Raw genomic sequence first — 14,208 nt, forward strand, 5'->3', positions numbered from 1 at the left:
CTGCAGAACAGCGAGCTTGCGGTGTAGTTTGGAGGGTGATGAGGTCGGTTCAGGATAAGTACTTACTTTCTGTAAGTACAGTGCTTAGAGCTAAGGCTGTATATCGTTTAGAACTGTATTGACGGTGATGCTTTTTAATTCGAATTATATTTTAGGAATAAATTTGACAGAATGAGTTTTCTACAGTCATGTGGAAAAAAAAAGTCTTTTATTTATTTAAACATCTGGCTGTTCTGATATTCATCTAAACAATATTGAAAGATACACATTAGGTGAAGAAATATCTTTAAATATTATTTGTAAGATGTAATTAGTTGAAATAATTAAAATAAAAAATACACATTTGTTACGAACATGGTTAGAGAGGATTCTTAAGGAGTCATAGACATTTAGTTTGGTTTGCTCTTGTTTCAGTAGAAGTGAGAGGTGAAGATCACCATGTTTAGATCCAAAGAGCTCTCTGATGCCTTCAGAAATAAGGTTGTAGACGCAAAGGAGTCTGGGAAGGGGTTTAAAAAGATCTCAGGACAATCCGAAAGTGCAACAGCTGACCAATATGCCCTGGTCAGGACGTCCTAGCAAGCTCAGCATATGAGAATACTGTAAAAATTTCCAAAGAACATCTAGACAAAGACCAGGACTTCTAGAACAGTGTGCCTTACCTCACCCCCCCACCCCCCACTAATCCCAAATGTAGTCTATGTTGATGTCCAAATGTTATTTCTGTGATTAGCTGAGTGCCGGGACTATTCAGCTAAGGTAACTAACAAACACTGAAAGTCAAGTCACCCAAATCTTTCCTATAAATATATTCCCACAACCATCTCTCAGTCTGCTCAATCCGATCAATCTGCATCCAGGTCTTAATTAAGGTGCCCTAGGCTTGTCTGAGTGATTAAGGCATCGTTCACACTTGGTATTAACATGCATCTCTAATAATCCAATCACAAAAAAGCATAGTTGTTCACACCTATCAATTCAAAAATGTGTCCTGTGAGCGTTTGGGATCGGATCCCTCACATCGTTTCCACTGGAGGAGGGGCACAGCGCCTTGTTTTGCTTGGTTTGCAGTTAATGTGCTTTGCTTTGCTGCCGGGGACTCATCAAGACACTTTGCCGTTCTCAAGATTACAAGAATAATGTGTATAATGTCATATGTGTCTCGAGACACATCGAGACACACTGTACCCCATTTATACCTGGCACTAACATGCCACCTGGGTGACCTATCCCATCTGATAGTACAGGAGAGGACGTGGTACAGTGTGTCTTAAGGATGATCAATGACGACTAGAAGTCAAAAGCCAAGACCCAAGACGTCTCTCAAACTGCACCTAGTACCTGGTAGTTTATTAAATAAACAGAAAGACAACTGGCTTATAGTAGAAGCCAACGGACAGTTGCTTCAGAAAAAGCTTTGCATAAACTCAAGGCAAAGGCTGTGTGTTCAACGCCCTTATTCAGTAAAATCAGTGGCTTTCTATATTTCTATAGACAAGTAATTCAATCACACCTCAGTTTGGAAAGGCTTGGGTCAGCCCATTGCTTGTTTGCAGTGCGAGTGGATGCATTTTCCTCATCTCAGGGATAGTCCAGGGTTTCCGTACACATCCCATACCCATGCAAACACCCTATTATATACACACACCATGCAAAGAAAAGTCAAACATAAGCCCTTGGAATGGAATTGCTCCAATGTTCCTCTTGCGTTCCTCGAATCGTCGCTCATTTGTGCACGGATAAATGTGGAAACTGCAAAAAACAGTCAGAAAACAAGTGTGATCTAAATTGCAAGGCTTATAGCAGTATGTCTGACAGGGTTTAAGGCGCATATACTCTGGGAAGGGGCTTTATGACCCATATGGGGGTTTAGTTCAATCGAGTCGTAAAGTAAATCCACAAACCTCCCAGAACGCCTGGTCGTCAAAGCACTTTCGGTCCTGTTGAGGTCTCCAGAAGCTCCATTTGAGGAGAAGTCCTGTAGATTACAACATTAGTAGAACACAGGGTGAGTGACCACTGGATTGACACCAGCTCCATAGCACAGCTGTCTAAGTCGATTTCTGCTGAAGTCTAATGATAAGCAGGGGTTGCCCCCCGTCCCAAACAGAGAGATGCCCCTTTTCTTTTTGCTCATCTGTTAGCAAATCATTTTGTGTAATTGTGCTTCGTTGCTGCACACATACACACAGCTTGTCTAGTCCAGTTGAGAAGTGCTGCCAATAGAATAGGACTCTCAGGAACAGATTAACATGAAGCTATTGGCACCATGCTCCCTAATGCCAGGTGTGGGCTAGAGGGGTATAAAGCCCACCAGCATTAAGCTGTGGAGCAGTGGAAGAACTGTGTTCTCTTGAATGATGGCTAGGTGATGCTGAATACAATCACATTTTCACAGCATGTAGTAGAAAGCCTTCAATCCCTGGACAGTAGAGACAGTTACTCTCAACCAAAGCAAGTGTCCCAATACTTTTGTCATTATTTATAGTTTAAATATATTAATAATGCAACACAGCAGCACGGATAGAACTGATAAATAAACAGTTACAGAATAAAAGACCTGCTTTTGGGTGAAATCATGCTATGTCCTAAACCGGATCGGGATATGTGAATTAAGAGGATGGTTATTTACTAAAATGAGATTGGTCAAAGTACCACAGTACTTTAGTAAGGATTATTCATGTACCAAACATGCCTGAGCAAATAATCTGCATCTTGGATGTGTGATAAATCATGATCTTGCTCTTTGGCCAAATTATTATTAATTTAAATGTAGCAATTTTAAGACCAACTTTACTTTTTTATAAAAAAAAAAAAGAAAAGAAATAATGTCATGGCTATACACATGAATTGCACTGTGGGAATGAAAAGGGCTCATACATATTGGCCTGAAATTGAGGTCTCAACCTCTGACCGGGCATCCAGGGGGTATTACACTAAATATCCTGTAAAATAACATGTGATTTACGTCCTAATAGGATAACCTAACGTTGGACTCACCTGTGATGATGCCCGAAACCAGGCTCATACTGACTGTGATGAGCAAAATGCTGATGTGATGCATCGCCAACCGGATAGCACTGAAAATAAAACACAGCAGAAATACAGTACAACCCTCAGCAGCACGAGGCATGGATCCCCGATATACTGACATGCAGTGAGGTGCCTGAGCCAGAGAACTAGAACTATGCAAGATGGTTGACCTTCAGACCTTTTAACCCTCCAGTTACACAGCAAACTTCAGGGTGTTGACTGCCAGATTTGCTGTGTATGTTGTGGCTCAAATTGAGTGAAATGTGGTTAAAATGTAAATAGGAAATTTACATTACATTATTTTACACTGTTCAGGTCATAGAACTACACTACAAAGTGTTTTCCTTTCGAAACTGAGACACAATGTAATTTTTTCATTTTGAATGAGTGAATTATCATAAGTAAAACGTGTTTACTTCAAAATCAACATTTGGATTAAACTAAATATTGCAGCATTTCTTCAGTTTTTTAAAATTCAAACTTTTATTTAAACAAAATGTATTTAAAATATAGATTAAACAATAAAAAAAGATTTGTTTACTAAAACAATACATTAAACATTAGGAATTATAAGAGTAGAATTTTAATTTATGCAAACCAAAAAAAAATTTATGATTTTAAAGAGCAAAAACACAGGTGATACATTAATTAATTAATAGAAGAGTGAAAACATTAAACAAGTAACTATTCTTAAGCTGTAGCTAAAAACTATTAATTGGTAAATGAATATTATTAATATTAATATTAATTGAGCTCAAGACAATGTTTATGGTCAAAAACATGCACCAGGTCAATTTGAGCCAGAAGCTGTTTCTTACAGCTGAACATGACAGAAGGGGTAAACAGGCAATAAGAAGCAGCTGTGGTTTCATCACTTGAGATTTGTGGTTTCAGACTTACACTGTGCCGTCATCAACCCTGACCAGCCGTATAAGGAGATAGGCGAAATATCCCAGCATCCCCGGTATCGCGTGCACGTTCAGGACCCCGCAGGTGTCGTGGCACTCAAACGCATGCAGCATATGATCCTGAGAGACGGACATGTGAAGTGAGGCTTGACAAAACCCAAGCACATGAAGGTTACGCGCACTCGCTGGCCACTTTATTGGAAACACCCACCATGTCCCTCCACTGGCTGTCGATTCTACCGACCTGTTAGTCAATCTGCTGTGTCTAACAGGTTCACTGTCCGGGCATGGTGGTGGTGTGTGTTCTGCTGTGCGTTTGTAACTTTTTATATTACACTGCAAGTACGGGCAACCGTAGGGGTCCAAGCAGAATTTGCTGAACATTCCCACAGTAACTATCCTTGTGTTGTACCCTCATAATGCAGCCGTGCAGTCTTGCCATCAGCGGCCGGAGTCTGAGAGAGCACAACTGGCCGTGGTCTCTCCGGGTGGGTAGATGGTTCTCTCTCCCCCCTCATCACACAGTGATGTTGGCCAGCACAGGCGTCTGTTAGCTGGGGACTTGGCTGCTCGGCGATGCCAGATTGCCACAGTTAGAAAAGAGGGAGCGGCTGGCTTTGCATTGCTAGTGCTAAGGGGTGCTATTAACGGGTGGGTTAATTGGCAGTACTAAATTGTGAGAAAATCTCATAATGTGCCAGAACCGACCATTAATTGTACATTATATTATTACATAAATAACATATTTGCAGAAATCTGGTGTGAAACCGTTTGTTTTATTATATTTATGATTTCATTATGTTAGAGGAAACGGTCAAGCCAGTCCAGATGACTTTCATTTGTGATATTAATTGAATTGAATTGAATTAATTCAACTTAATTGCATGAGAAACTTAAACATAGAATTCCCCTTTAACATTAGTACATGGTAGCCATTTACAGTGACTGACAGGTCTTCTAGCCCTGAATGAAGGACAGGTCGTGAGTGATTGATTATGGAGCTGGCATGTAGGCCACCTTTAAGTATCGGAATCCCAGCGTTGACAGAAGTGCAGCACAAAAGCCAATCGTCATGTCCATCCATGGGACAGTTGTTACGGCAGCCCCAGTAGCGACACCGGCAGCCAGGATTGAGCCTTGAACATGTACCTTTTGGGAGACATGAAGCAGTTAATATCGTTTGTCATACTGTGGGTGAAGCATTTGGTGGCAAAGTATACGCACAGGGTAAAAAATCTACATTGAGTTTTAAATTAGTGGCTCCAAAACTTTTAATTTGCCAAGGCCTCTTAACTTCCTGTTAGTCATCATGATTGACGACAGTCCAAGAAAATAAGACCTTGCTCTTTCAAGCTCAACTAAACTTTGCCTCTTGCTTTAAAGCAACACTTTGTAGAATTGGTATTTCCTGCTCTTGGGCTCCCCCTGCAGTCGGGAAGTGCAATTCGAGCTTTGATACGCCACTGAAGGACATGTTTTTCTGGACGAGCTGAGAGATAAAGAACCGTCTCTGAAAGTGAAACAAGCAAGCATTACCAGATTACACAAAAATTACTCAGGTTAGGCGAGTAATATCCTGCCGCTTCTCCAAAGTTACATAGTGCGGTTATTGGTGCACCAAACCTGGAGCAGCAACACCAGCATTGCTATTTTCCTCATTACCAATCAGTGGAGCATCACAATGATTTTGCTGCAATTTTAATGTAAAAAATGCGGCATAGTGCTGCCTTAAGGAGGAGTACGATTGCCCATAAAAACAAGAAACTGAGGCTGTCTTGAAAAGCTATGTACTCAACTCACCATGTTGATTTTCCCTTTGGGGCTGGACAGCGCAGAGACGGCCATCGCCGTGACAGTGCTGACTGCCAGGGCCAGATATGTGCCATATGCTATGATTTTGTACTTTACCAGAGCAGAGTTAAAACTAGGCCAGAACATCCACAGGAACAAAGTCCCTGAGAGAGAGGGAAAGAGAGAGAGTGTGTGAGTGAGTATCTGTAATTAAGGGACATGCAGGGTAATTAATATTGCTCTACATGGAAAAAAATCTAGGTTTCTTTGACTCCATCATCCACAAAACATGATGATTTGATACTGCATGCTGCATAGATTCCACATCAGACATGATTTGTAACAAGATCTGTAACGTTTAATTTGGAGTGATTGTTTTAGATTAATTATAAACATCTGTAACACATCAGCAGCATATCAGTGCAGAAGCAGCAGTGAAACACCTGAATACACATAAATACACATAAATATGATGTTCTGTTGATGCATGAGTGACATTCAGTAGATTAACAGTAGATTTTGTTGATCTGTTACATCAAGTAGACTTAATACCTTACTTCCATTAAGCAGAACCAAACCCAGCCTTACCCAAAACCTAATCCTAACCCTCATCCGGTCCCTAATCCTATCCTCAACCCAAAACCTAATCCTAACCCTCATCCGGTCCCTAATCCTATCCTCAACCCAAAGCCTAATCCTAACCCTTGTCCTGGCCCTCATCCTAACCTCAACCCTGTCCCTAATCCTAACCTTAACCTCAACCCAAAACCTAATCCTAACCCTCATCCTGTCCCTAATCCTAACCTCAACCCAAAACCTAATCCTAACCCTCGCCCTGGCCCTCATCCTAACCTCAACCCAAAGCCTAATCCTAAACATCATGCTGGCCCTAATCCTAACACTAATCTTATCCTCAACCTAAAACCTAATCTTAACCCTCATTCTGGCCCTAATACTTACACTAACCTAAACTTCAAACCAAAGCCTAACCCTCGCCCTGACCCTCATCCTAACCTCAACCCAAAGCCTAATCCTAACCCTAATGCTGGCCCTAATCCTAACCTCAACCCAAAGCCTAATCCTAAACATCATGCTGACCATAATCCTAACACTAATCTTATCCTCAACCTAAAACCAAAGCCTAACCCTCGCCCTGACCCTCATCCTAACCTCAACCCAAAATCTAATCCGAACCCTTGTCCTGGCCCTCATCCTAACCTCAACCCAAAACCTAATCCTAACCCTCATGCTGGGCCTAATCCTAACCTCAACCCAAAACCTCAACCCAAAACCTAACCCTAACCCTCATGCTGGCCCTAATCCTAACACTAACCTTAACCTCAACCCAAAATCTAATCCTTACCATCACCCTGGCCCTAATCCTAACCTTAACCCTAATCCAATGCCTAATCCTAACACTAACCTTAACCCTAACCTAAAACCCAATCCTAACTCTCATCCTGTCCCTAATATTAACTTTAATCTCAACCTAAAACCCAATCCTAAACCTCACCCTGGTCCAATGTCCAGTCCAGCTATTAGATAGCTGACCCACTCAGAGCCCCTTTTCCACTTTTCTACAGAAACATTTTTTGGCAACTAAGCCGTGTATAACCGCTGATGATTGGTTGATGAGTTCTTTAGTTCATTGACTGAGTGATGCAGTCCTCCTTAACTAGTTACTAGACTGTGGCTTGTAAAACTGACCAGTTTCTGACCACTTAGGTTGACCCCCCATCCACTGGAGGCTAACACGATTAATGCCTGGTACTCAGTGAGCTACGGTCATGTCAGCAAGGTGGAGCTACAAAGCAGGGGTTTCTGATAAAGTGTCCAATTAGTGGATCGGAATATGAGAATAGCGAAGTTCCTCAGTCGCGCTGTGTCATGTGCTTACCAAACATTGCGAATAAGCCAGATTTACTGTTGAACTTCTCTTTCTGGTGCTTGGGCGTGTTCTCTCTACGGTAAAGCACCCACGATGTCATCACGCCGAAGAGCGCTCCGAAGACGTGCAGAGACATGAAGCTGGCCAGAGTCTGCTCCAGAAGAAGGAAGGCCATATTGCACTTTCAGTGAGTAACGGCTACAGTCAAGGTCTACACACGCAGTAAACGAGGTCAGACTGAGGGTCGAGGCCCAAGCTGATCACACTCTACGTAACAGACCACCCAAATCCGCCTGGTTTTTCAAAATACTCCAAATATGCCATTAAATTACAGTGTCGAGATACTTCCCAAAGAGAATTTCCCAGAGGGCTCTGAGCAGATAAGCAAGCGCCTCTGAGGAAAAGTAAGCCTCGGTGCTGCTCATGCTAAGAGGTCACTCCCTCCAGGAACGTTCACATGCTCACCTTGAACAGCGTGTGGATGAGCCACTGGTTTACCACAAACCCTGTGACCGCCATCAGAGACATCAGCAGAAGCTGGACCGGATTGGTCTTGCCATGGACGGCGCCCATGGCCACGAGGGCAGAGGATGCGCAGAGCTCAGCGTCCACCAGGCTGGCCGAGGAAGAAAAAAAAAAACACAATACGAAGATTTTCATGTTTCGTTTGCATGTGCTGGTGTGGTGAAGACTGACGGACGCTCCCCTAGAGGAATTTTATTGGTGCTAATTGGTAAGTTGTAAAAGATGCCTTTACAGACAGTGCTGTGTTTATTCATGGATAATCAAAGGGGTGTGATCAAAGCTATTTAAGTGTAATTAGAATGTTGACAATTGAATATTGGATTTGAATTACAGCGTATTGGAACGTATTAATTATCAGGTAAGAATGGGTCCTTCTGTGTACCTGAGAATGTTAACCTTGATATGTTAAAATTAGATTTTTATATCTTTTATAAAAGATGATGAAAAGTTTTTTTTTACAAGAACTCATAGAAGAGAAAGAAGCTTGGGCCTCATCATTGGACTATGCAACAGGACAGTGATCCCAAGCATACTTCAAAAAGGCTTGGTTTCAAAAGAAGTTCTGGAAGGTTCTGGAGTGGTCGTCACAGTCGCCTCACTTCACTACATCTCATAGAAAATCTCTGATGAGATTTGAAGAAGGCGCTTGCAGCAGCTTACCAAAGGATATTGGTGAACTGGAGGCCACTGCCCATGAGGAATGGGCTGAGATTCCTGGGAAACGATGCCAGAAGCTGGTGCTTGGCTATGCATCACGTTTGCAGCAGGTCATAACAGCAGTAGGATGCTTGTCATGAAGGGGTTGGATAATTCTGAGACTGCAGTCGTCTTTAAAAATGGGTATTTTTTGGAATATGGAGGAAGCACTTTTAGTTACTGTTAGTTGTGTTGAGCTGTTTACACTGATTTGATTGGTTTATTGCAACCCAGTTGTGGGAGGATCCTCGATGCTTACCATCATTAGCATTAAATATACATGTAGAAGACTTTGGAAGTAAAGAGGTTGTCTGTCATCTAACAAACCTTCCATTAAACCCAGCACTGGTGTGAGAATGTCATCACCTTTGTATCTTCATCCGGATCTTCCAGCTGGAAGAGGAGATCAGCAGGAAGCCGTTTAGCAGGGTGGCCCACTGAACAGCCATGGCGGCCACGAGCATGCTGAAGCCCACACTGCTAAAGCCATAGCGCACCAGGAACGTAGCCATGAAGCCGAAACCCAGGAACACCATCACATGGACGTCCTGAAAGTCTGGGAGCAAAGAAATCCATGAAACATAGACATCTGCTCAGTGCTCTTCTGAGAAGGCTTTGGAGCATTGCTGTGAGGATTCGATTGCATTCAGTCCTGACGGCATTAGTCAGGTCAGCTACTGATGTTGTGGGATTAGTTCTGCCACTCCAACTCGTCCCCAAATGTATTGAATGAAGGAGCACCATCACTCCAGAGAATACTCCAGAGTTCCACTGCTCCACAGCCCAATGCTGGGGGGTTTATACCCCTCTAGATCATGCTCAGCGTTGGGCATGGTGACCTCAAGTTCATGTGTGGAGGCCCCACAGCATCCCGATTAGGAGGCCATTGGCAGTCTGCAGAAAGCCAGTCCCAGTTATTGCCTACATTATCATTGAATGACCACTAGAGGGCATGTTGACCTTTGTTGCTCTGGCCATTTTACAGGTCATTCAGACATGCAGAGGAGACTTGCACTATATTAGACCTTCATGTTTAAGCGTGCAGAATAAGACTCTACAGCAGAGGATTGTCCAGTATTGTTTTCATACTTCTATAATAACTTTTATGAATATTATAATAACTCAAACCACCAAAAACTACTGTATAAGTACTGAGTTACTTCTGGGTTAGCGCTGAGTTAGCATGTTAGCCTGCAGCAAGTGTGTGACTTTGGGGAGCCAGCCTTGACAATTTGAAGAGCACTTGTCGCTACCTGGCCTTGGCCAAAGAGCGCGGACTGGTAAGCCACAGTGCTGCCCTGGCCCGCTAACTTGACCTCCCTAGGCCTCACTGGCTAGCAGGCTGAAACTTAGCCTGATCTAGCATGTTTAGCCAGTGTGGGTATGACAGCAAGTGTGTGACTTTGGGTCAACAGCCTTGACTGTTTGTTTATCTGCCTCAAAACGAAGGTCAGCGTTAAGACAACCTGAGCTTTTCGCCTTTATATCATATATAGCTGTAACAGTAAGTGGAGCAGGTATCTGGCTGGCTAGCTAACATAAGCTAATCTACACTGAACCACCCTCCCGCCTAACAGGACACAACTCTCACGTTCAAATGCCAGACGTTCTTGGTTTTCCTCGTAATTACGTCATTTGTTTCACCAAAGCCAGGCAAGACTCATCTCCACAAGAAGTATACTACAAGTATAGAAGTATAGTATACAAGAAGTATAATGAGGACTTCACTCCTGTAAGGCGCTTTTGGCCAAAAACTCTTTGAGGTGTTGTTCCTAAACTTAATATTTAGGCCAAATACTGTATTTACTGTTGCATGTGAGCGCTCCACTACTCCAGGTGGCGCTGTGACATTTTAGGGTAATTTCTTTGACTATATAAAGATATTTGCACGCTGTAAAGCACCTGTCGCTACCCGATTCCCGCACCCCTGCCCAATTTTTGGGCTGGTGCAAATTGGCCAAAGGGTCTTAGATCGGGTAACCATAGTGCTGCCCTTGCCCGTTAAGAAGAAACCTTGTAAATTAGCCCTGAGGTGTTGTTTCAGAGCTGAAAATTAAGGCAAAATACTGTAATTTTACTGTAAAAGACATAAACAAAAGCATCTCCCTAGTTGTGGAATCACCCTCCTAATTCTTCACTTTTGGAAAAAGCATGTTGGTGGTTTAAGGGGCGGAGGGCTGCTCTTATCACGCCGAACCAGCGGTGCGCTCCAACCCCACCCCAACGGCACGGCAGGATGCCACACGTTTATATAAGGTGCATGCTGCCACTCAATTCATGGGAATTATAAATTTGGTTCTTTTTTTTCATTTTGAGCTTAAAAGCTGAATTGTGTATAGAAGGCATAACAACTGTGTGTGTACATGATTAGTTTTCCCTCTCCAGATAGACTCAGAAAGCTCCTGTCCCACTCACAGTGCACACAACTAGGATGTCCACTTACTTGCATACGAGTTAATGAACTCCTTCTCATTCTCTTCCTTGAAATCCTCAGTTTCCACGAAAAAGGCAAAAAGTACAATAAAGGCGACCTGCAGGACAATGGCCAGAGGTGGCAGCCGTGACCGAAGGCTAGGAGCGTACCGTGGAGCCATGAGCGAGCGCTTACTTCTCCGTCCAGCCCTGCATGACTTCTGTCTGGGCTGTCCTGTCCAGGGCGGGGAACAGCAACAAGTTCCCCGGAAAGCTTTCACCCTGCAATACCCTGAGGAGCCTGAGAGCCAAGAGGAACGTCCCAGAGCTGGCAGATCTTTGTAGAGCGCTAGTCATTTTATTATTATTATTATTATTATTATTATTATTTTTACCCAATTTTCCTCCCCCTATCAGATGTAATGTAAGACACTGGGAGGCTGAGGACTGACACATCCCAGCTAACATGTCCATGTAGGGCCTGTATGAGTGACCCAATGGGGGGTTTTCTCTCATGTTCCATTGTGGCCCCACATATAGATGCCTACCTGAGTTGGCGATGAGACCAGGAGGGGTTACATACGGGCCCCCTTACCTGGGTTGTACACTGCACTGATGCCTAAACGGGACCCATCTGAGATTAAGGTGGCCTATAACAATGTGGCCCATTTGGAAAGCCCAGTGGGGCTGTGCCTTAGTCCCTTGCTGGCTGTTTTGCTCCAGGTTGTTGAGGTTGGTTGGATTTTCACATTTTTAAACTGGATTGAGATCTGGACTTGGTGGAGTGTTCACGTTTTTGGTGTTCAACTAGTCCTGCGTTGCTTTGGCCTTGTGACTAAGATCATTGTCCTTCTGAAAAATGAAATTTCTCCCAAGCTTTCCTCCAAAGCTGAAGTAGGTTGTGTTGCAGTATCTGTATGGTGCACAATCCATACGTCCTTCAGTTTTACAGTGCCCACTGTGCATCTGTATGATGCTGCCGCCACCATGCTTCACTGACGACGTTTGTTGAGTAACAAATAGTGTTTGTTTTTTGTGAGACACGTAGCATTTTGCATTCTGGCCGACGAGCTCAGTTTTTGCAGAAAACTTTCTGGCAAGCTATAATTTTTTTGTCTGTAATTGCCTTAATTGGCATTTATTGGCATTTGTTAATACGAATATTTGCCCAAATCACAACAGAATAAAGTCATTTAACATGACATACAGTATATAATACTTACTCTTCCATAGGCTACATGACATACTGTCTATTAACCTCTGTCAATTATAGAGGCATGCCTATGGCCTTACAATTTGGCTCAGCATTACACAAATGCCTTATTATATTATATCATATTGTTATATATTATTATATTGTGTTATATCCTAGTAATATTTGTATAGTACTACACTGTATCATCATACAGTCCACCATATTACTTCACTATCACTTTCTCTTACACACTGTGCTACACTGTAGTGGGCCTTATCCTTACATACATGTGTCCAATTATTTGATTTGTTTTTTTCTGCAATATCAACTGCATTCAGTACCTTTGGTGGTCTGTACATCTTGGTGCCCTTTTTGCTTGCAACAGCCCCCTTCCCGGTAGGCCTCTAAGTATGTCTTCTGTTAAACTGTGGAGCTGGCCTGTGTAATGACTGCATTGCGTTTTGACTAAACTGTAGAAATAACCTGAATTTGAAATATGTACAAAAAAAAAAATGATCCAATTTCTTGTATTTTTATTCAATATTTGTCACATGTATGACAGAATTACAAGGACAAGTATATGAGGATCTCAGACGAAATCAGGAATGGAAAAAATGTATATAGTGCATAGTAGCATAAAGTTAAACATTATGAATTAATGAATGAATGAGTGACCAAGAAAACTCTCAGAGAGCATTGCTTGTAATATCCCAGCCAACAAGCTTGGGACTCAAGGGTACAACGGTTTTCCAGGTGGGCCAGGGCTGAGTGGGACCCATCGTTACAGGCCACCCTAATGACAGAAGTCCTCACATGGGTCCCATCTAGGCCCTGCATGCAGTGTGCAATCCAGATGTGGCCCATGTTTAACCACTCCTCGTCCCATCACTGACCCAGGCGGGCATCCATATGTAGGGCCAACGTGGAACCTGAGGACAAAACTTTCTGGTTGCCAGTAGGGCTACCCAAACAGGCTCCGCATGGACCTGCTAGCTGGGTAGAAAGGCAAATCCAAACCTTCGACTGATGGCAAAAGACCTGCAGGAAGGTCTAGCAGACTCTGGAGTGGTGGTGGTGCGCACTGTTCTACTGTGCAGCGATACCTGAACAAATATGACTTTACTGGTAGAAGCATAAAAAAAGCTTGTTTGCAACACATTTATTTTTTTTTTTTGAGCGGAAATAAGTACGTATATATCCTCTGTAGTAAAGAAACTCATTAAATTAATTTTATTATTTTTTTTTTTTATTTACAAGACATTGGGGGGGAAATGTCTGAAAGTTGATCTGTTGTTACTTTTGCACTCATTAATAAACAAATTAAGCAAATAAACAGTAATTATGCTTCCGAATGTGCAAAATTGTGGAAACTCATTTACACCAAAAACGAGTCATTTCACTAGGGGTGCCAAAACCTTTGCAAAACCCTATACAGAAGACCGTATATGCTCTCTTTACAGCTTCTGACCTGTGTTTGAGCTCCTCACACACACACACACACACACACACACACACACACACTCAGACTTAAGGCCTATATTGATATTCCATTGTTTCTGGCAACGCTAACAACGCTCGTTAACGACGACCGACGTGCTACGCAAACAGCGTAGGTCACGCTCACACAAAAAAACACCGACAACCCGCCCCTCCCACCCTATTGGTCACACAGCGCTACCTGATGCGCCTGAACGAGACGTGATTGGTCGGCAGAAGCGTCGCTCAAACAAAAGAGGCCGTCTTCACGGTTGTCAGTCGCC

At 42.9% G+C, this 14,208-nt stretch overlaps 1 protein-coding gene across 1 annotated transcript; it reads right to left on the reverse strand.

Moving 5' to 3' along the window:
• Nucleotides 1–210: 210 nt before the first annotated feature.
• On the reverse strand, nucleotides 211–11,475 carry rhd (Rh blood group, D antigen). Its single transcript, XM_072677380.1, has 10 exons — nucleotides 11,285–11,475; nucleotides 9,208–9,397; nucleotides 8,086–8,236; nucleotides 7,630–7,771; nucleotides 5,742–5,896; nucleotides 4,959–5,090; nucleotides 3,934–4,061; nucleotides 3,001–3,080; nucleotides 1,905–1,978; nucleotides 211–1,752 (listed from the first exon to the last, which is right to left on the reverse strand). The coding sequence occupies exons 1-10, from the start codon at nucleotides 11,433–11,435 to the stop codon at nucleotides 1,726–1,728; spliced, it is 1,230 nt and encodes a 409-aa protein (XP_072533481.1). The 5' UTR covers nucleotides 11,436–11,475; the 3' UTR covers nucleotides 211–1,725.
• Nucleotides 11,476–14,208: the final 2,733 nt, after the last annotated feature.

The sequence above is a fragment of the Salminus brasiliensis genome, chromosome 4 (genome assembly GCF_030463535.1).
Source record: "Salminus brasiliensis chromosome 4, fSalBra1.hap2, whole genome shotgun sequence".
NCBI classification, from domain to species: Eukaryota; Metazoa; Chordata; class Actinopteri; order Characiformes; family Bryconidae; genus Salminus; species Salminus brasiliensis.

Bases quoted from the DNA above. Each gene is read 5' to 3' on its own strand.
- rhd (XM_072677380.1), bottom strand. From the start codon at position 11,435: ATGGCTCCACGGTACGCTCCTAGCCTTCGGTCACGGCTGCCACCTCTG. The intron at 4,062-4,958 runs GTGGCCTACATG...TCCGTCTCTCAG, and splicing joins TGGGATTCCGATACTTAAAG to GATCATATGCTGCATGCGTT. The intron at 1,753-1,904 runs GTTTGTGGATTT...TGTTTTTTGCAG, and splicing joins ACGACCAGGCGTTCTGGGAG to TTTCCACATTTATCCGTGCA.